At 39.6% G+C, this 20692-nt stretch overlaps 1 protein-coding gene across 3 annotated transcripts in view; it reads right to left on the reverse strand.

Moving 5' to 3' along the window:
• The window catches only part of VNN2 (vanin 2), a 29235-nt gene extending 10866 nt beyond the window's left edge, over window positions 1-18369 (reverse strand). For all 3 annotated transcript variants that reach the window (XM_070796178.1, XM_019967454.2, XM_070796176.1), the window contains exons 1-3: window positions 18140-18369; window positions 17889-18019; window positions 3360-3552 (exon numbers count right to left, since the gene is read on the reverse strand). In XM_070796178.1, coding sequence (XP_070652279.1) covers window positions 3360-3552; window positions 17889-18019; window positions 18140-18352 — 537 coding nt within the window. In that variant the 5' untranslated portion in view covers window positions 18353-18369. The remainder of the gene's footprint in view (window positions 1-3359; window positions 3553-17888; window positions 18020-18139) is intronic.
• Window positions 18370-20692: the final 2323 nt, after the last annotated feature.

A 20692-nucleotide genomic window follows, 5' to 3' on the forward strand; every position in this document is an offset into this window, starting at 1 on the left:
TGCAAACAATATGTGCTTCTTGAAAGCTGAAGATATACATCACTATTCTTTGAGTCCCTGATACCTAAAAATAAAATTGTTGTTGTTGTTTAGTCGCTGAGTTGTGTCCAATTCTCTGCAACCCCATGGACTGTAGCCCACCAGGCTCCTCTGTCCATTGGATTTCCCAGAAAAGAATACTGGAGTTGGTTGTCTTTTCCTTCTCCAGGGGATCTTCCTGACCCAGGGATTGAACCCAAGTCTCCTGCATTGGTGGGTGGATTCTTTACCACTGAGTCACCAGAGAAGCAGAAATGTAATAGATACACAATAAATATCTATTAAGCAGGTGAGGGAGGCCCCATCCCTCTTCACCATGTCCCTTCCAAAGTAATCTCAGGGACTGTTACCCAGTTTTGAAAAGTGTTGTTAAACATAGATGTTTTATTTCATTCTGATTTCTTCCAAGTCAGCTTGAGAAACAAACCTAGTCTAATTTGATAATCAGGATCAATAGCTTAATAAAATCATTTGCAAAGCAGGAAAAGCTGAGAGTTGGAAGCAAGATTATTAAAACTCCTCTCAAAGTTTATTTTTGGTCTAAAAAATTTGTAATTGAAATTTACTAGCATTTTAAGAATCAGTCGACAAAGTTCTCTTGTCAGATCCATATGTCAGAGGATATGGGTCACGAACTGTTCTGAGGTACCCTGATGGAAGAGTGAGAGCTTCTCACTTTAGGATGACTCAGGTCCTCACTAGCTGCCCACATCCTGTACACTATGCCATCCTGCCATTTACTGGGTCTGGTTAAGTGGATTGATCAACTATGTTATCAGTTTAACTAGGTAAACACTTACAGAATAGAAGAGTAGCTGCAAAATTAGCCTTTAAAATGATACTAACAATGTAAACACAGTCTCCAAAATAACAAAAATGACATTCCTATTCCCAATTTGAGACACATTTGTGAGAACATAAAAGTTTAATTACAATTGAAAACAAGTTGTCAGACCCATAAGATCACATAGAAAACTCTTTGAAAGTTTTGGGTCTTATTTATAAACACACAAATAAATGCATAAATAAATATAAACATATTTTTAAGGACTCGTGTTAATTTTTTTTCCATATAGGTATGTGATCAAAAACATTTGAAAATCATTGATGCCATATCTTTCTTCTTGACTAAAATTTATTTTTTACCTAGGACTTCCAGGAGATAATTTCTCCACTCAGAAGATTCTGTGGTTCAAATATAAGATGATTAGAAAAAAGAATATGGGACAGGAAAAGGGACATTCACACTGACCTGCACACCCCATATTCATGTAAAAGGTCAATCTCTCTCCCTGCCCAACTTGGTACAAAATTATGACATTAAGTTATTTTATTCCTTCAGGTTATTTTACTCAGATTTTAAAGTAAAAATTTTATAATTTGACCTTAAATCAATAAAAGGATAATTAAATCAACTGGTATAGAATCTAAAAAAGAAAGATCATTTTTGTAACTTGATAGAAAGCAAAGAAATTAGCTTCTGTGAAACTAATTCATACAATATGAAAACATCTTTTATCATTTTAGTGTTAAATGGTATCCAGGTCAGGAAGCAACAGTTAGGACTGGACATGGAACAACAGACTGGTTCCAAATAGGAAAAGGAGTACGTCAAGGCTGTATATTGTCACCCTGCTTATTTAACTTATATGCAGAGTACATCAAGAGAAACGCTGGGCTGGAAGAAGCACAAGCTGGAATCAAGATTGCCAGGAGAAATGTCAATAACTTCAGATATGCAGATGACACCACCCTTATGGCAGAAAGCGAAGAGGAACTAAAGAGCCTCCTGATGCAAGTGAAAGAGGAAAGTGAAAAAGTTGGCTTAAAGCTCAACATTTAGAAATTTAAGATCTTGGCATCTGGTCCCATCGCTTCATTGTAAATAGACTGGGAAACAGTGGTTGACTTTATTTTTTGGGGCTCCAAAATCACTGCAGATGGAGACTGCAGCCATGAAATTAAAACACGCTTACTCCTTGGAAGAAAAGTTGTAACCAACCTAGACAGCATATTAAAAAGCAGAGACATTACTTTGCCAACAAAGGTCCGTCTAGTCAAGGCTATGGTTCTTCCAGTAGTCATGTATTGATGTGAGAGTTGGACTATCAAGAAAGCTGAGTGCCAAAGAGTTGATGATTTTGAACTGTGGTGTCAGAGAAGACTCTTGAGAGTCCCTTGGACTGCAAGGAGATTCAACCAGTCCATCTTAAAGGAAATCAGTCCTGACTATTCATTGGAAGGACTGGTGTTGAAGCTGAAACTCTAATACTTCCGCCACCTGATGTAAAGAACTGACTCATTTGAAAACACCCTGATGCTGGGAAAGACTGAGGGCAGGAGGAGAAGGGGATGACAGAGGATGAGATGGTTGGATGACATCACTGACTCAATGGACTTGAGTTTGAGTAAACTCCAAGAGTTGGTGATAGACAGGAATGCCTGGCTGCTGCAGTCCATGGGGTCGCAAAGAGTCGGACATGACTGAGCAACTGAACTGAACTGACTGGTATCCAGATGGCAGTCATCTCAGTATCCTTTGTATCAATATTAAAATTATTTGTTTTATATATGCAAAAACTTTATCTTGATTCTGGACTTACAAAACCTTTCTTACAGATCTCAGTCTACAATTTAATCCACACTTCTAAAATGTCATTTTTTTATTGCTCTTTTTAAAAAAATATTGGTAACATTGTATTGACAAACCTAGATGACAAACTTAGACTGTGTATTAAAAAGCAGAGACATTACTTTGCTGACAAAGGTCCATCTAGTCGAAGCTATGGTTTTTCCAGTAGTCATGTATGGATTTGAGAGTTGGACCATAAAGAAGGCTAAGAGCCAAAGAATTGATGGTTTTGAACTGTGGTGTTGGAGAAGACTTTGAGAGTCCCTTGGACTGCAAGGAGATCCAACCAGTCCATTCTAAAGGAAATCAACCCTGAATACGCATTGGAAGTACTGATGTTGAAACTGAAGCTCCAATACTTTGCCATCTGATGTAAAGAGATGAATCATTGGAAAAGGCCCTGATGCTGGAAAAGATTGAAAGGAAAAGGAGAAGGGGGTGGCAGAGGATGAGATGGTTAGATAGCACCACAGACTCAATGGACATGAGTCTGAGCAAATTCCAAGTGATAGTGAAGGACAGAGAAGCCTGTCAAGCTGCAGTCTGTGGGGTTGCAAAGAGTCGGACATGACTTAGCGACTGAACAACAATAAAACATCGTATTATAAGGAAATGAAGCTCTATCTCCTAAACATAGAATATACCCTTCTCAAAGGAGGCTCCATTTTACACAGTCACCCCCTCTTACCTTATGGTAACGCGCCACCAGCTTTCCCTTTGCATCATACACCACGTTGGTGTTGTATTGATAATGGCCATTAGAAGGACAAGTGGTATTATGGGAATTACATGGCTTTTTGTCACCCATATTTGCCACGACATAGATAGAGTTGTTCTTGGCCAGGCAGCTGAGTCTTGCTTGTACTGGTGTATGACCAAATCTAAATGAAATTTTAATTAAAACATTTCAGTGTCAAAGAGAGAAAGGCCAATACTGTATGATATCACTTATATATGGAACTTTTTAAAGTCAAACTTGTAGATACAGAAAATAGAATGGTGGATATTGGAGGTTAGACTGTGGGAAATTGGGGACATGTAGTTTAAGGGTACAAACTTGTTACTAATAAATAGATAAATCCCAGAGACTGAATGCATAACATAGTGCTTATATTCATATATATGCATGTATGATAAACTTTAAAGTTGCTATGAAGCTAAGTCTGAATTTTCTCACATACACACAAAAAATACTAATTATGTGACATTATAGACATCATATTTAGAAGTCACAAGTTAAACCTGAGTTTTTTTCCAAATTCTATCTATTACTCCAGCAATTCATTATTCACTCTCCTGTAGCAACAGTTTTCATCTCTTCAAGAGATCATTTCATCAACACACACATATACACTGGTACCTCTCATCTGTGGAAAATAAATAAAATAAAAACCTCTCTTGACCCCCACATGCCCTTCTAATTTATTTTTTTCTTAGGTCCCTAGGTTCTTAGGTCCCTCTTACAACAAAACTCCCTGAAAGAGCTGGCCCTCTTCCTGGATCAGCCCATATTCTCGCATTCCCTTTGGAAGTGCTCAGATCAGGCTTCGTTGCTATCATCCCTCGTGAAAACCCCTACTAGTGAAGTGATGACAGCCACATCTTACCTTATCTTGTACTACTTCTGCATCAGCTGATGGAGTTACACTCTCCTCCTGGCAACACTTCACCCCACTTATTGGACCCCACTCTCTCATTCTCCTACTCACTGGGTGCTTTTCTCCATCTCCTTTTCTGGTTCCTCCTCTTCTGCCCTGAGTCTAAACACTGAAGTTTCCTGTGGCTCAAGCATTAGATTTCTTCTCTTCTAACTCATTCCATAGGTGAAGCCATTTTGGTGTTAAATATTATCTCTCTATTAGAGGTAAGTTTCTCTTCTTTTTCTAAGGAAACTTTATTCCTTTATTATTTCCAACAATAATCCAGCTCCTAAAGTCTTGAATTTAAGATGTATTGGGGAGTTTGGTTCTTGGTAGTTTGGAAATAGGCAAATGAGCTCTCATTCTGGGTCGTGGAGGCGAGGGTGTCTCAGTTTGTTAGTGGTGCAATCCAAAGCTACATTTACTATCTGGGTGGTGGAACGCCACTGGAACCCCCTGGAAATGGTAGCAGCAGAGCTGCACCACAGCTCTGAGGGCCGTGACCTTTGGACTCTGGAGATTCCAAGACAATGAAGTGACAAACAGCAGAATAAAAAAGAAGGGACATGATTTTTCCATTTGTGCCTTTCTTTCTAGCTGTGACTCTGTGGCCTCATGTAGCAGTTATGCAAAATAGTCTATAATTCTTATCTTTGGATTTGAAATGAGTGTAAAAAGGAATGCTTGCATGGCTTATTGAAAAAATCTGACTACTGTGTCTTTACAATGAACAGAATAACTCTACATGATGAAACTAATGTTTCTGTTCTTACTATAGAAATACATTTTTTTCCCAAAGTTTGTAGACGATTAAGGACATAAAAAAATGTACTTGACAGGTCTCTTGTTTTACCCAGAATAAAGAATATGCAGACGTGCGGTTACATCTGTGAACAGATCATTCTTTGAGACAGTTCTTCCTCCTCTGAGGACCAAGAGTTTTGCTCTTTAACATTACTGACCAGTGTGGAGTTGGCACACCTTTGTGTGTGCTCAGATGGTCAGTTGTGTCTGACTCTTAGCGACCCCATAGACTGTAGCCTGACAGTCTCCTCTATCTATGGGGCTCTTCAGGCACGAATACTGGATGGGGAGCCATTTCCTCCTCCAGGGGATCTTCCCAGTTCAGGAATAGAACCCATGACTTTTACATCTCCTGCATTGGCCAGCAGATTCTTTACCACTAGCGCCACCGGGGAAGCCCAGCATAGCTTTATTGATAAGTAATTAATATTACTTGAGAATAGTCACACTAAATGTGAAAGGAATAGAGTGAGCGCCATGCTAGGATATCTTTTTTAAACTAAGTATGATTATCAATATTTAAAAATGCAACTACTATTCTTTTATAGATGATAGATATTTTATTTTATTTCCTAAAGCTTTGTAGGTTTGAATATGAACTTTATTTGTAGAAAGCAAATAAGAGGAAATCTATAAAAGCATGTCTCAAAATAATTACCTATTTATCCATCCTATAAACTACATTATGACATGTGTTTCATTGAGCACAATGTGATTTGAAAAAAAAGTGAGATTATGGAGGACCCAGATTTACTTAGATATTTATAGACGGTTCCTGATTTGAACTGCCACTGGCAAAGTACATTCATGACCTCACCAATAAGAATCTGATAAGATTCACTTTTGATTTTTAAAGCACAATTAAGTGTTCTGGCACTCCACTCCAGTACTCTTGCCTGGAAAATCCCATGGATGGAGGAGCCTGGTAGGCTGCAGTCCATGGGGTCGCTAAGAGTCGGACACGACTGAGCGACTTAACTTTCACTTTTCACTTGCATGCACTGGAGAAGGAAATGGCAACCCACTCCAGTATTCTTGCCTGGGGAATCCCAGGGACGGGGGAGCCTGGTGGGCTGCCGTCTATGGGGTCACACAGAGTCGGACATGACTGAAGTGACTTAGCAGCAGCAAGTATTCTGAAGCTTGCATTTAACAGGCAGTTTAAATTCAAACACCAGATGACTCTTTCTCATGACTGCATTTCTGCTTCCTTACTGTAGATCTCTAGACATTTGCTGGTTACATGGGTGAATGAGTGAATGAATAAATGAAAAGGAATGGATTGATAAGTACTCTTATCCATGTTAATAAATCTAATTTGAAAATGTTTTTCTCCCTGATTTTCTACCTCCAACCCTGACCTTGTATTTCATGCCAGACTCAAATATATATCCGCCAGGGTTACGTTTCCACTTGGATGTCTATTAAATTAAAGCTCAAACTTCAGATGCACAAAATTGATTTCCATAGTTCCATCCCAGACTTGCTATTCCTTCAGTGCTCCTGTAACCGACCAGGACCCTAGGCCACCTAACCAGGACAGACTCCCCACCCCACCCCCACCCTGCCATATCCTCTACCTGCCTCTTTTTTGTAGAAAAACTTTAGTCTCCTAGGCCTCCCCTGAGTCACAAAAATTTAATTCAAGAATAAATGATTGTAAGAATGTAAAGACATAGTAACAAAAAAATAGCAGTTGGGCCAGGAGGACTGGTAACAATTTAAACAATGGATCAGGCATACAGGAGCACAGAATGTTAGGCCTTCCCCTGAGGACATAAAAACCAGTGTCTGACACACATTCCTAGTTGTTTTGCAGACACTAAAACCCTCACCAGACGGAAAAAGCTAAGTGCATGAAGGCCATGAGCATGTAACAGCCAGACTGGCTGGAATCTGAAGACTGATGATGTTAACCCCTGTGACATCATCCTGTTACCTCTCCATTAGCTAACCAGAGAATTGTGCATAAGCTGATCACATGCCCTGCAACTCTCTCCCTTACCTTGCCTTTAAAAACCCTTCCCTAAAATCCATCGGGAGTTTGGTTCTTTTGAGCATTAGCCACTGGTATTCCCGGCTGGACACTGAGCTTTCCTTCACCACAACCTTGTATCAGTAGATTGGCTTTCCAGTGCCTGGACAAGAGGAACCAATTGGTTCACCAACACTCCCTATGTCCATAAATGGCAAGTTTGTGTCTCCAACTGCTTAGGCTAAACATTTGGGAGTCACTCTTTTGTTTGTTTGGAGAATTTTGTTTTGGCTATGAAGCATGGCTTGTAGGATCTTAGTTCCTTGACCCGGGATTGAAGCTAGCCCCCTAAAGTAGAAGTTCATAGTCCTAACCATTAGCAGTAATCTTTGGTGTTGGACTACTTTGTTTACTTTTATTTGTTTGGTTTTTTCTTGGAGGTGGGGGGTGTTGCAAAAACCCCTATATATCTTGGCTCCTCCCTTACCTCTTTGGAACAGTCCAAAGAAGTATCTGAGCCACTGGATCCCAGGCTTAAGGCCTTGGTAAAGTCCCAAATAAAATATGATTTTAGATTGTACTTGTTTTCTTCCATCAACACCCCATTATTATCTCCAAATGACATTCTACATAATAAATGAATTTGTTTACATCTATCTTCCCCCCCAAGAATATTCATAAGCCATGGGAAGGGCGAAGACTTTGCTTTAATAAGTGCTATATCTCCTATTCTTAAAATAGTATCTGGTATATAGCAGGTGCTCAATAAGTGGCATTGCTGCTGCTGCTAAGTCGCTTCAGTCGTGTCCAACTCTGTGCGACCCCATAGATGGCAGCCCAACACACTCCTCCATCCCTGGGATTCTCCAGGCAAGAGTACTGGAGTGGGTTGCCATTTTCTTCTCCAATGCATGAAAATGAAAAGTGAAAGTTAAGTCACTCAGTCGTGTCCAACTCTCAGCGACCCCATGGACTGCAGCCCACCAGGCTCCTCCTTCCATGGGATTCTCCAGACAAGAGTACTGGAGTGGGTTGCCATTGAATTAAATGTGACTACACTGGATGACCTCATGTGAAGAGTTGACTCTGATGCTGGGAGGGATTGGGGGCAGGAGGAAAAGGGGACGACAGAGGATGAGATGGCTGGATGGCATCACAGACTCAATGGACGTGAGTTTGAGTGAACTCTGGGAGTTGGTGATGGACAGGGAGGCCTGGCATGCTGCAATTCATGGGGTTGCAAAGAGTCGGACACGACTGAGCGATTGAACTGAACTGAACACTGGATGACAGTGCAAACCCATTTTCTTTCAAAATTTCTTTTTTGTATCATAGAGCTATGAAAGAGATATTTCAATGCTTTATTTCATAGAGCTATGAACGAGGAATAGAGGTAAATACCTCTATTCCACCTGGAATAGACCTTTCCTCCAACCTTCATCATGTGGCTCTAGTGGTAAAGAATAAGCCTGCCAATGTAAGAGACATAAGAGATGTGGGTTCGATCAGGAAGATCCCCTGGAGGAGGGCATGGCAAACTACTCCAGTATTCTTGCCTGGAGAATCCCATGGACAGAGGACGTGGGCTAATGTCCATGGGGTCAGAAAGAGTTGGATAAACTGAGGCAACTTAGCATGCCAACCTTCACCAGTTTTCATAGCTACTGTGATATTTGACTAGCCCATACATTGGCAAAATATGTTGTTGTTTTTTTTTAACTAAGAAATCCATCTCAGAATCCTACTGTGAGATGAAAAATAAATGGATTGTCCCCTTCTCAAAACTTCTAGTCAGAAAGACTGTCCAGCTGTCGCCCCTTTTCTTCCACAACAAACACCATGGGGAGCATCAGCTCAGAACAAGAAGAACAGGAAAGTGGAGCTGCTGACTGTCATGGAACCCAATAGTCTCCTCGTTGTGTGGTTAAGCTCTTTAGAGCTGAGAAAAGCCGTTTTCTGATAACCCTTACATAAGCTTCAGACTTATCAGTAGTGCCTCAAAAAGCATGGTCTCCATAATCGCCAGCAAAAGCATGGCAGAGGAATGTTTAATAAACTTAATTTGAGGTACCAGAGTGAAAAAAAGAGTATAAAAGGGTAAGAGATGGTGAGAGGATCTGAGAGTTGAGAAAGAATGAGTATGAAGTATAGAAGTGTGCAACCTGTACCTCAATAATTCAAGCCTTAGTAGATAGTAGAAGTTATATATTAATATACTTATATATTAAATATTTTATGTTGGAAAGTTTCTAAATTAATTTACCCCAGGAAATTTAGCTTTATGAGCCTAGGAAACCGCAAAATGTCAAAGCATAAAGTCTTATGATTCAGGTCTTTCTGCAAAGGGAAACAGATTCTAGAGCAGAGAGACTATGAAACTGAAGTCTGGTACCATCAATAGAGATTGTCAGAGAGGTGTTTAACAGGAGGATTCCTACATGCTGTTTCTCACAAGTCCTTTGTTTCTCTTTAAGCGGAACAGCACACTGCTCCCAGGAACTGAGGTCATTATGTGAGACAGGCTTGAATCTCCTTTAGTAAACATTCTCTTTATGACAAAACTGCTTAGTCTCGATCCCCTTTCTTGACATATGGATTGTCTCCTGACCTTGTGACCATTATTAATCCCTTGTTCCCTTGGTAACAGTTGCTGTACATTTGGTTTTCTGATCTTTATCATAGTCGAAAGAAACTTCTTGCACCCCAGCCTATATATACTCACAGAAAAATTATTAAAGCACCTTTGCTCCATCAGAGCTTAGGTCCCCATGTCGTTTTTGTTTCTCTCTCTCTCTCTCTCTCTTTCTCTCTCTCTCTCCCCGGCTAATTCTCTGGAGCGTAGAAACCTGTCATGTTCACTCTCCTGCCTGGGCTTCTAAGACCCTCTCGAGAAGGCGCCCTGTGCCTCTACCCCCTTGAGAGTGCACCTATACAAAAAATATCTTGCCAAACTGCAGAAATTTCTCAAACCAAAGCACAAGAAGTTTATCAAAATGTTCAAATCTACCCATACGAAGGACCGAAAGGCCAGCCTGCAACATTAAGACTTTATGTGATAGATGCACCCCTTAATCTAACAGGAAGGGACTTACTTATGCTATGGCAAACTCAGACATACATTCCACGTTTTCTCTTAGGGCCACTGCTCATTTAACAAACAAAGCAATTATTAAAATAACTTGGAAAAATGACGAGCCTATTTGGACAGAGCAATGGCCCCTTATGAAAGAAAAATTACAGGCTACTAAGGACTTCCCTGGTGGCTCAGACAGTAAAGCATCTGTCTACAATGCAGGAGAACTGGGTTCAAGCCCTGGGTTGGGAAGATCCCCTGGAGAAAGAAATGGCAATCCACTACAGTACTATTGCCTGGAAAATCCCATGGACAGAGGAGCCTGGTAGGCTACAGTCTATGGAGTCACAAAGAGTCAGACACGACTGAGCGACTTCTTTTACTTTCAAAGAACTTATAGACACACAATTAGAATTAAACATATTGAGGAATCTTACTCTCCTTAGAACCCTCCTATTCCTATTATAAAAAAGAAATCTAACAAATGGCATCTCTTAACAGACCTTAGAAAAGTTAATGCATCTGTGAAACCTATGGGTGCTTTACAACCAGGGATCCCATCTCCTATTACTATTCCTCAAAATTGGCACATTATTATTACTGATTTACAAGATTGCTTTTTTAATGTACCTTTATACCCTTTAGACCAGGAGACATTCACTTTCTCTCTCCCTTATCCTAATCATATTGGGCCTCATAAAAGATTTCAGTAGATTATGTTACCTCAAGGTATGCTTAACAGTCCTACTATTTCTCAAAATTTTATAGCCAAAATTTTACATCCAATGTGACAGGATTTGGAGTCCTAGATAGAGTGGGCTGTGTATCCCAAGGACATGATAAGAGTTAACTTTAGGTTTTTTCTTAGGCCTGTTTTTGTTTCCCAGGCAGAATTGGAACTCCAAAAAAGTATTTTAACAAGTTAACCTTTTCTTAACTGCATGTGTAAGAAGAACCAACTTTGCAAATTCAAAAAAGATTTTATTTTAATCAGTTTTCTCTGGAGTCTAAAGAATATCATGGCCATTCAGTGTCAAAAATATAATTTCTCCTTTTTGTAGTTACAGTATATTATTAATTGTATATACTGGTTGAGGCAATCAACCCAATAATTCAAAACCACAGCCATATCAGATCAGATCAGATCAGTCGCTCAGTCATGTCCGACTCTTTGCGACTCCATGAATTGCAGCATGCCAGGCCTCCCTGTCCATCACCAACTCCCAGAGTTCACTTAGACTCACATCCATCGAGTCAGTGATGCCATCCAGCCATCTCATCCTCTGTCGTCCTCTTTTCCTCTTGCCCCCAATCCCTCCCAGCATCAGAGTCTTTTCCAATGAGTCAACTCTTCACATGAGGTGGCCAAAGTACTGGAGTTTCAGCTTTAGCATCATTCCCTCCAAAGAAATCCCAGGGCTGATCTCCTTCAGAATGGACTAGTTGGATCTCCTTGCAGTCCAAGGGACTCTCAAGAGTCTTCTCCAACACTACAGTTCAAGAGCATCAATTCTTCAATGCTCAGCCTTCTTCACAGTCCAACTCTCACATCCATACATGACCACAGGAAAAACCACAGCCTTGACTAGACAGACCTTTGTTGGCAGAGTAATGTCTCTGCTTTTGAACATGCTATCTAGGTTGGACATAACTTTCCTTCCAAGGAGGAAGCGTCTCTTAATTTCATGGCTGCAGTCACCATCTGCAGTGATTTTGGAGCCCAGAAAAATAAAGTCTGCCACTGTTTCCACTGTTTCCCCATCTATTTCCCATGAAATGATGGGACCAGATGCCATGATCTTTGTTTTCTGAATGTTGAGCTTTAAGCCAACTTTTTCACTCTCCACTTTCACTTTCATCAAGAGGCTTTTGAGTTCCTCTTCACTTTCTGCCATAAGGGTGGTGTCATCTGCATATCTGAGGTTATTGATATTTCTCCCAGCAATCTTGATTCCAGCTTGTGCTTCTTCCAGCCCAGTGTTTCTCATGATGTACTCTGCATACAAGTTAAATAAACAGGGTGACAATATACAGCCTTGACATACTCCTTTTCCTATTTGGAACCAGTCTGTTGTTCCATGTCCAGTTCTAACTGTTGCTTCCTGACCTGCATACAAATTTCTCAAGAGGCAGATCAGGTGGTCTGGTATTCCCATCTCTTTTGGAATTTTCCACAGTTTATTGTGATCCACACAGTCAAAGGCCTTGGCATAGTCAATAAAGCAGAAATAGATGTTTTTCTGGAACTCTCTTGCTTTTTCCATGATCCAGCAGATGTTGGCAATTTGATCTCTGGTTCCTCTGCCTTTTCTAAAACCAGCTTGAACATCAGGAAGTTCACGGTTCACATATTGCTGAAGCCTGGCTTGGAGAATTTTGAGCATTACTTTACTAGTGTGTGAGATGAGTGCAATTGTGTGGTAGTTTGAGCATTCTTTGGCATTGTCTTTCTTTGGGATTGGAATGAAAGCAGACCTTTTCCAGTCCTGTGGCCACTGCTTAGTTTTCCAAATTTGCTGGCATATTGAGTGCAGCACTTTCACAGCATCATCTTTCAGGATTTGGAATAGCTCAACTGGAATTCTATCACCTCCACTAGCTTTGTTCGTAGTGATGTTTTCTAAGGTCCACTTGACTTCACATTCCAGGATGTCTGGCTCTAAGTCAGTGATCACACGATCGTGATTATCTGGGTCGTGAAGATCTTTTTTGTACAGTTCTTCTGTGTATTCTTGCCATCTCTTCTTAATATCTTCTGCTTCTGTTAGGTCCATACCATTTCTGTCCTTTATCGAGCCCATCTTTGCATGAAATGTTGAGGCAATCAACCCAATAATTCAAAACCACAGCCAAATACCAGTCCCCAAACAGATTGCTAGATGATTTTTTTTCTTTTGGACAGAAATATTTCCTAGGAATATTTTCATCATTATCGCTTTCCTTTCTTTCTATAACTATTGTTAATATAGCTTTATTTGTTTTAAATTTTTTAAACTTACCACAAGGAAATATTTTAACAAAAGCAGAAAAACATTTCAAGACATTGAAGGACACCTGCATTCCTTTGCCTGTTTGGTATCAAGATGGGTTAACTAATCAATGGAAATCTAAGAAACTAATCTTACAGGGAAAAGGGTATGCTTCTATTTCTCCAGATGGATCCAACGAACTCAGATGGCTTCCTCTTCGGAAGATTCAACCTAAGGGGGCCCCCAACATTCAAACTAGAGACAAAACAACAAAAACCCTAGGAAGAAGAAATTCCAATACAAGCCATGGCAGCTTTAAAAATTTCCAAAAAACACCGCACTCGACGTCATTGACCTTATGATCTCCCTACTTGGGGACAGATAAAAACCCTTACTAATCAAGCTGAAAATCTGGTTTCTCAACAGGGAATGCCTTGGAATTACATGTATATATATATATATATATATATATATATATATTCCCCACACACACACTATGCTTGCTTTGCTTGCTTTTGCTTCCCCTGTTCAGGCTGACTTGATTCATCACATTTATTGGGCTTATACACCTAACCCCCCTTTTTTATTGAATGGACAGATATAGGACCAATCGTATCCACTAATGATACGTGCCCCCTCCTTGGAGCTTGGAGGGGCTGTCTCATCCTGAGAAAGAAGGAAGACTAATCAACATTTCTCTTGCCATGATATCCTTCCTTTATGCATGGGCCCAACACAATTATGTATTAATGTTAATCAACAAACTTGGGCTTTCGTCCTGCCTCCAAAAAAGAACTTCCACTCATTGCTTGGATTATTTACTGCCCTTTCTTTGTCCATGAACCATGTTTGTACTACTGAAACTTTAGGGAAAGAATTAAAGAAAGAACAAAGAACACTATGCAAAGGGTTTACCAATAAGAACTTTAAATATATTCCTGTTCATTGGGACAAATGTCAGGCCAAATTAGGAAAATTAATGTTTATGGCTAATCATACAATTGACTATTGGGGACCCGATGGTATGTGGTTATCTAACTGCTCAGATGATATTAACAGCCTGTGTGTGATTATGTTACTCAAGTAGCATAGAAGGTTACTAAGACTACAATGGAGCATTACCATGACAGAGGACTTCTTGGGTGGCTTGACGGTGGAGTGCCCCCCCCTCGTCCTTGGATTGTCCTTGATAAACAGATTGGGCCTGAACAATGGGACATCTGGAAACTTGCTGCAAGCACCGAGGAACTTGGGACTTGGACGGGACATTTCACAGGGACCAGTCGTAGCCATAGCAATTATTTCTTTCGCTATAATCAATCGTATTGTATACAAACCTGTGTTCCACTTACTTTTGTTGTAGCTATACAAAATTGTAAATTGAAATTTACAATTCAATAAGACTTTACGTTCTGAAACTTGCATAAATTGTAAGTTATATACTTGTCTTAACTCCTCTATTTCCTTGTGAAATGACTCCGTTTTGATTCTTCGATCTCGACGTAATCTGTGGTTACCAATAAATCTCCAGCGTCCCTGGAAAGAAGGTCCCATGGCTGGACTTGCTTCCAGGTTATTTACTAAATTGCTCCGACGATCTAAACGATTCATTGGATGGCTGATTTTTGGCATTTTGGGATTAACAGCTATTTGCACCACTGCTGCTGTCACTGATGTTGCTTTACAAACCTCAATTCAAACACATAATTTTATTCAAAATTGGACTAAAGATGGTGGGCCACTCAGGCTTAGATAGATGAGGATATTCAAGAGGAAATACAGGAACTAAAAACAGCCATCAAATTGGTTGGAGATCAATTAACAGATGTACAAAAACAGGTGATGCTAAAATGTGATTGGAATTCTACTCAATTTTGTGTTACTCCTGTTCATTTCAATAATAGTGCCTACAACTGGGAACAAATCAAATTTCATTTACAAAGTATACATGATAATGCCTCTCTGAATGTACAATTATTACAAAAAGAAATATTTGAAACCTTTTCCAATAATCTGCTGTCGGGAGCCAGCGTGAGGAGCTCCACCTGTGGCAAAGGTCATGAAAAAGGAGGCTTGGCATATGCAAAGGCAGGATCGAGCCTCAGGAGTCCCCCTGGGTATTCTCAAGCATCTACCCCCCAAAACCAGAGTCTGCCTACTTTACTGCTTTGTGCTCTCACCTCTGACTTTACTGGGGGCTGTCTCCCACCACCATCTCGCTCTCTCTGATAAAGAGTTAACTTACAGCTCCAGTTAATGAGTTCCTGGGCATTAGGTGTGTTTAAATCCAAACCCCTCAGATAGCTCTCTAACTCGCCTGACAAGTTTACCCGGACTCCTACAGCTATGCATACGATTGTTTACAGTCTCTCAGCCTCGAGAGGCATGGGAAGCTTAAGATATTCAAATAGCTTAGAGCCTCTCAGAGAGTTAGAAACTGTCAGAATAAAACTAGTAAAAGATTTCATTGATGAGCCAATGCTTGCTGCCAAGTTTCCACATACTCTGTATTGTATCCTTGAATGTGTATTAATTAATATAGTTGGAATGTAGAAAAAATAAGTAGTGGCCTTGGTGTTAGCAACTTTAGACCCTTAAGGTAATAAATTCTTTCCTTTGTTGTAAACCCACTGCACCTCTGCCCTGTAGGAATGCAACTTTATCTAATACCTTCGGAGGATGGCACCAAACCTTAAAATAATTACTCTTAGAGAAAATAAGTCTTATGGATTGACAAACCTTTGTCAAGAGTCATAAAATGTTAATAGGCCTTCTGGCCAGAAGATGATGTAGATCACCTAAACCATTTGTACACAATAAATTTGCAGGAAAGAAACCCTGGTTTTGATAAGGATCAAAGATTGCTGACTTTGCATGATTTCACATCCCCTATTATCCTCTATGTGCAACTTAGGGTATAAAAGCCCCTGTTGAAAATAAAGCTATGGGCCTTGCTCACCGAAGCTTGGTCTCCCCGTGTCATTCTTTCTTGTTTCCTTTTCCTCTTTTTCTCTTCTATTCTTCCTTCATGCCAAAATAATTTGGAGCGCAGGGGGTCCTCTGTGACCACTTATTTGCCTGGGCTTCTAAGACCCACTCGAGAAGGTGCCTAAAGTGAGACACCTTCCGCCATTCAAGAGGGCGCCTGCAGCCTCCGTGGTCAGAGCAAGTTCGGTGTCAAGAACTTTATTTTTTTCCCGTGTAAACCAGTTATTATTGAGCATCTAATAAATCTCTCAGCCTTTGCTATCCCTCAATCGCCGATGCCGTCATCCTGAGGGAATTCCTGGATCCAACCGGGGCTAGACTCCAGCAATCTGCCCTCTTCCACTAATTTTAAAACTTTAGCTGAACAACTAGCTGATCAATTATCTGGGCTAGACCCACGCGGATGGTTTCAAAGCATTACTCACAGCATTGGGTCTGGAACTGTAATTTTGGTGACTGTCTTGACAATTATATTTGTCATCTACCTTTGCCTTCACGCAAAAATTGTTAAAACTAAACAAACTCTAATGGTCAGAACTCTTTTTACAAATATTATAAATAAATAAGGGGGAATTATCAGGGAATGTTTAACAGGAGGATTCCTACGTGCTGTTTCTCACAAGTCCTTTGTTTCTTTTTAAGCAGAACAGCACGCTGCTCCCAGGAACTGAGGTCATTGTGTGAGACAGGCTTGAATCTCCTTTAATAAACATTCTCTTTATGACAGAATTGCTTAGTCTCGATCCCCTTTCTTGAGATATGGATTGTCTCCTGACCTTGTGACCATTATTAATCCCTTGTTCCCTTGGTAACGGTTACTGTACTTTTGGTTTTCTGATCTTTATCATAGTCGAAAGAAACTTCTTGTATCCCAGCCTATATATACTCACAGAAAAATTATTAAAGCACCTTTGCTCCATCAGAGCTTAGGTCCTCGTGTCGTTTGTTTCTCTCTCTTTCTGGCTAATTCTCTGGAGCATAGAAACCCGTCATGCTCACTCTCCAGGCTTCTAAGACCCTCTCAAGAAGGCACCCTGTGCCTTCACCCCCTCAAGAGGGTGCCCGGTGCCTTCGTGAGCAATGCAAACCCTGTGTCAAGGGCTTTATTGGTTCTCTGCATAAACCAGGGAATATCAGCCTCTTTCTCTCTTTCACTTTCTTATCATCGACTCTGGACCACCAGGTTCTGGTCCGTTAAAGGACCCCAACAAGAGACCTTGGAATATTTTCTGAACACAACCTACTGTCTACTTCAGAAATTAATTTACTATTTATATTCATGAGATTGTCTTCCCCTTAGTTTCTAATCCCAATGATAAATATTTATATATTTCTCCAAATTTAATAAGCATATTAGATTATAAATAATTGTTAAATGGTATCTAAGTACAATTTTAAAAAATCAAATGAATGTCTATATATATATATATATATATATATATATATATAAAACTTATACCACATACATGAACAGTTAGGATTCATCATTTTCTGTAGTAAGCATATGCATTTTAGAGAATCACAGTACTTTGTACAAACAACTATGACTGGGACTTCCCTCGTGGTCCAGTGATTAAGAATTCACCTTCCAGTATAGGGGGTGCAGGTTTTATCACTGGTTTGGGATCTAAGGAACTAAGACTCCACATGCTGTGGGGCAATGAAGCCCAATCATCACAACTGGAGAAGTCTGCATGCTGCAACAAAGACCCAGCATAGCCTAAATAAATAAGCAAATATTTTTTAAAAAATAGGATGTTTCAAATACCTGTGGGGTTCTTGACATGGAATCCAGTTCACCTGAGGATCTGGGATATTCTCCAGATAAGGGAAAATGGTTTCCCTGGTAAATTTCCATCCATAAAGTGCATCTTCTGGGGTCACGATAATCTGAGCACCCTGCTCAAAACAAGTTAAATCAAAATTATTTCTCTGTGTATATAGACAATTCAACACTCCAGTCTTCATCAGCTCTCATGCCTGTCTTATGAATTACGATTAGCAGAAATAAAAGAATACCTGCTCAGCTGCCTGCTTAATTGCCTTCTCCAGAATATCTATGTTCTTGTTCATGAGGAACAAGGCCTCATCCGGAGAAACAGGTGTTTCTGTGTCATTTGGCAGTATGACAGCATGTTCATACACTGCAGCTTTAAAAGTATCCAGAGTGCTGACATGTAGAATTACTAGGGCAAAAACTGCCACAGAGGTTTGTAAAGAGGAAGTGATCATGGCCAGGGTATCCTGAGTTCTGCAAGTGAAAGTAACATTCATGTAGTATTTATAGAGGAAGGAACATTTATGTAACATGTGACTGCCAGCTCTTATCTTATAATCTCATGAATATTATGTCTCATCATTTTGGAGGAAAAAAATTTCAGTTCCATGAATACAATCAAAAAGTATTACAAGGACTGTACAACATGTACTATTGATAAAGTGTAATGACACATTTCAAAAGAAGAATTCAAATATAACACAATTGTACCCTTTTATTAATAGAAAGAAAATAGTTAACTGAATTAACTCTCATGTGAAAACCATGATACAATAAATATCAGTTTTAAAAATTACAAAAACCAGATAATAATTTTTTTTCTGTTCTGTTGAAGGATCTACATTGTGTTTATTTTCAGAAGATGAGAAAACTTAAAAAATATTTACTACTAGGAGAATGCAGTACAGGGTGATATTGGGGGCAAAATTCACCCAGATCAACACTCTGACTTACTTATTAAAGACTCTGAATGTTCACTCCATAAAAACAAGATTTTGTGTCTGGTTTGCTCATTGTTGCAACCTTAGTGCCCAAAGCACTGATCCTCCCGGAGCTGGTCCCTGGTGTTTGGCCAGAAGAGAAATCAAGAACCTCTCCTTAGGGAGCCTCTGTCCTTAGGGAGCAAAGCCTCCTTCCTCCCCCACTCATTTCCTTCCTTCCTTTCTCTTTGGAAATAGATGCAAGGGAAGGGGAAGTATCTCACTTGGGCTAGTCATTACAAAGATCATCTCTGTTGTAAACTCAGATAAAATGGAATTTTCATTTTTTTAGGGGCAAATGACCACAAAAATGAGCTTTAAAACACACATTCACATACATTATGTGACCACTGATAACCTTCTGAAAGAGGTGGAAGTGTTAGTCGCTCAGTCATGTCCAACTCTTCACGACCCCATGGACTGTAGCCCACTAGGCTCCTCTGTCCATGGGATTCTCCAGGCAAGAATACTGGAGTGGGTTCCCATTTCCTTCTCCAGGGGTCTTCCTGACCCAGAGATTGAATCCAGGTCTCCTGCATTGCAGGCAGAGTCTTTACCATCTGAGCCACCAGGGAAGCTGGCCCTTCCTAGGACATCCATATTCTCCCTTCTCCAGTCCAATTCTATCACACAAGGATTTAGTGCATTTTGTTTATTTGTCTGTTTGATTTTGGTTTTTAATCTGTCTTTCTTTCAAATACTTTTAAACAGCATAAAACAGTAGAAACAAATAAATAAAATTCTTGATATAGGTGAGGTCTAAAGGTTATAAACCAGGTCTGCCCAAATGTTCTGCATTGAATAGAAATGTTTAGTAAAGAAATAACTTATTACCTATATAGAATAGAATACTGAAAATAATTTTTTTAGAAAAATGTTCAAGTCTTTTAATGGATAATGTGAAGAGATTTTTTATCATCTATTTTCATACAGTAAATCATGAGTGCCTTTAGAGTCTAGAGAGTGTGTAACACAAACAACACTTTATTGGACAGGAATTGGAGGCATAGAGAGACAGTGGTTTAAAAAAGGGTGGAGAACTTCTCACTCTTTATTCCAGAATCTTTTCCTGATAACTAAGACATCAGGCATACATCCATACTCTAGTTTGACATCTGTATCCAGGTGTCTGAACATTCAGTTGCATCTTTTAAGGAGTCCTATTCAAAATGACCATCTTAGGAAGATCACAGGTAAATCTAAATATTGCACAAATACTTGATGTAGCTGTTGGAAATAGCATGTACAGTCATTGATGGTATTTCCTCATAGGTTGCAAGGATGACACATCAAAAATAAGGAAGCAAAACAGAAAAACCAGGCCCTTCTTTTAAAATTGTTTTCTCTTGATACTATATACTGGAAAAAAAAAAAAAACAAAACACAATGTAGTTGAGGCCTTTAAGCCCTTGCATTTTTATCAGTATAATTTGGGTCATGATCTACTTCCTTGTCATTTAATCTAATTGATTAATTTCATTTCATTTCATCCAATTGGTAATACTTCATTATCTTTTTTGCTTAGTAGTATTTAGGTAAGCTGGTGAAAATACACAAACAATCCTTACTTTTGGAGGGTAGGAACAGAAACAGTCTTATTTGTCTTTCGAATCTCAGTGTCTCCAAATTTCCTGGATGTTTTTCTCTTTGTCACTATACAGAAGAGATATAGTGTTTTGTTTATTAGAGGTTTTTGGCTGGAGGGTGAAAGGGGAAATGGTCTCTGATGCAAAGTCAGGGTGATGAAGTTCCCTTTTTTCTCTGTAGCATTTCAAAATCGTCTCATAAAAATTGAGAATTTGAATAACAAAATAT

The sequence above is a fragment of the Bos indicus genome, chromosome 9 (assembly GCF_029378745.1).
Source record: "Bos indicus isolate NIAB-ARS_2022 breed Sahiwal x Tharparkar chromosome 9, NIAB-ARS_B.indTharparkar_mat_pri_1.0, whole genome shotgun sequence".
NCBI lineage: Eukaryota > Metazoa > Chordata > Mammalia > Artiodactyla > Bovidae > Bos > Bos indicus.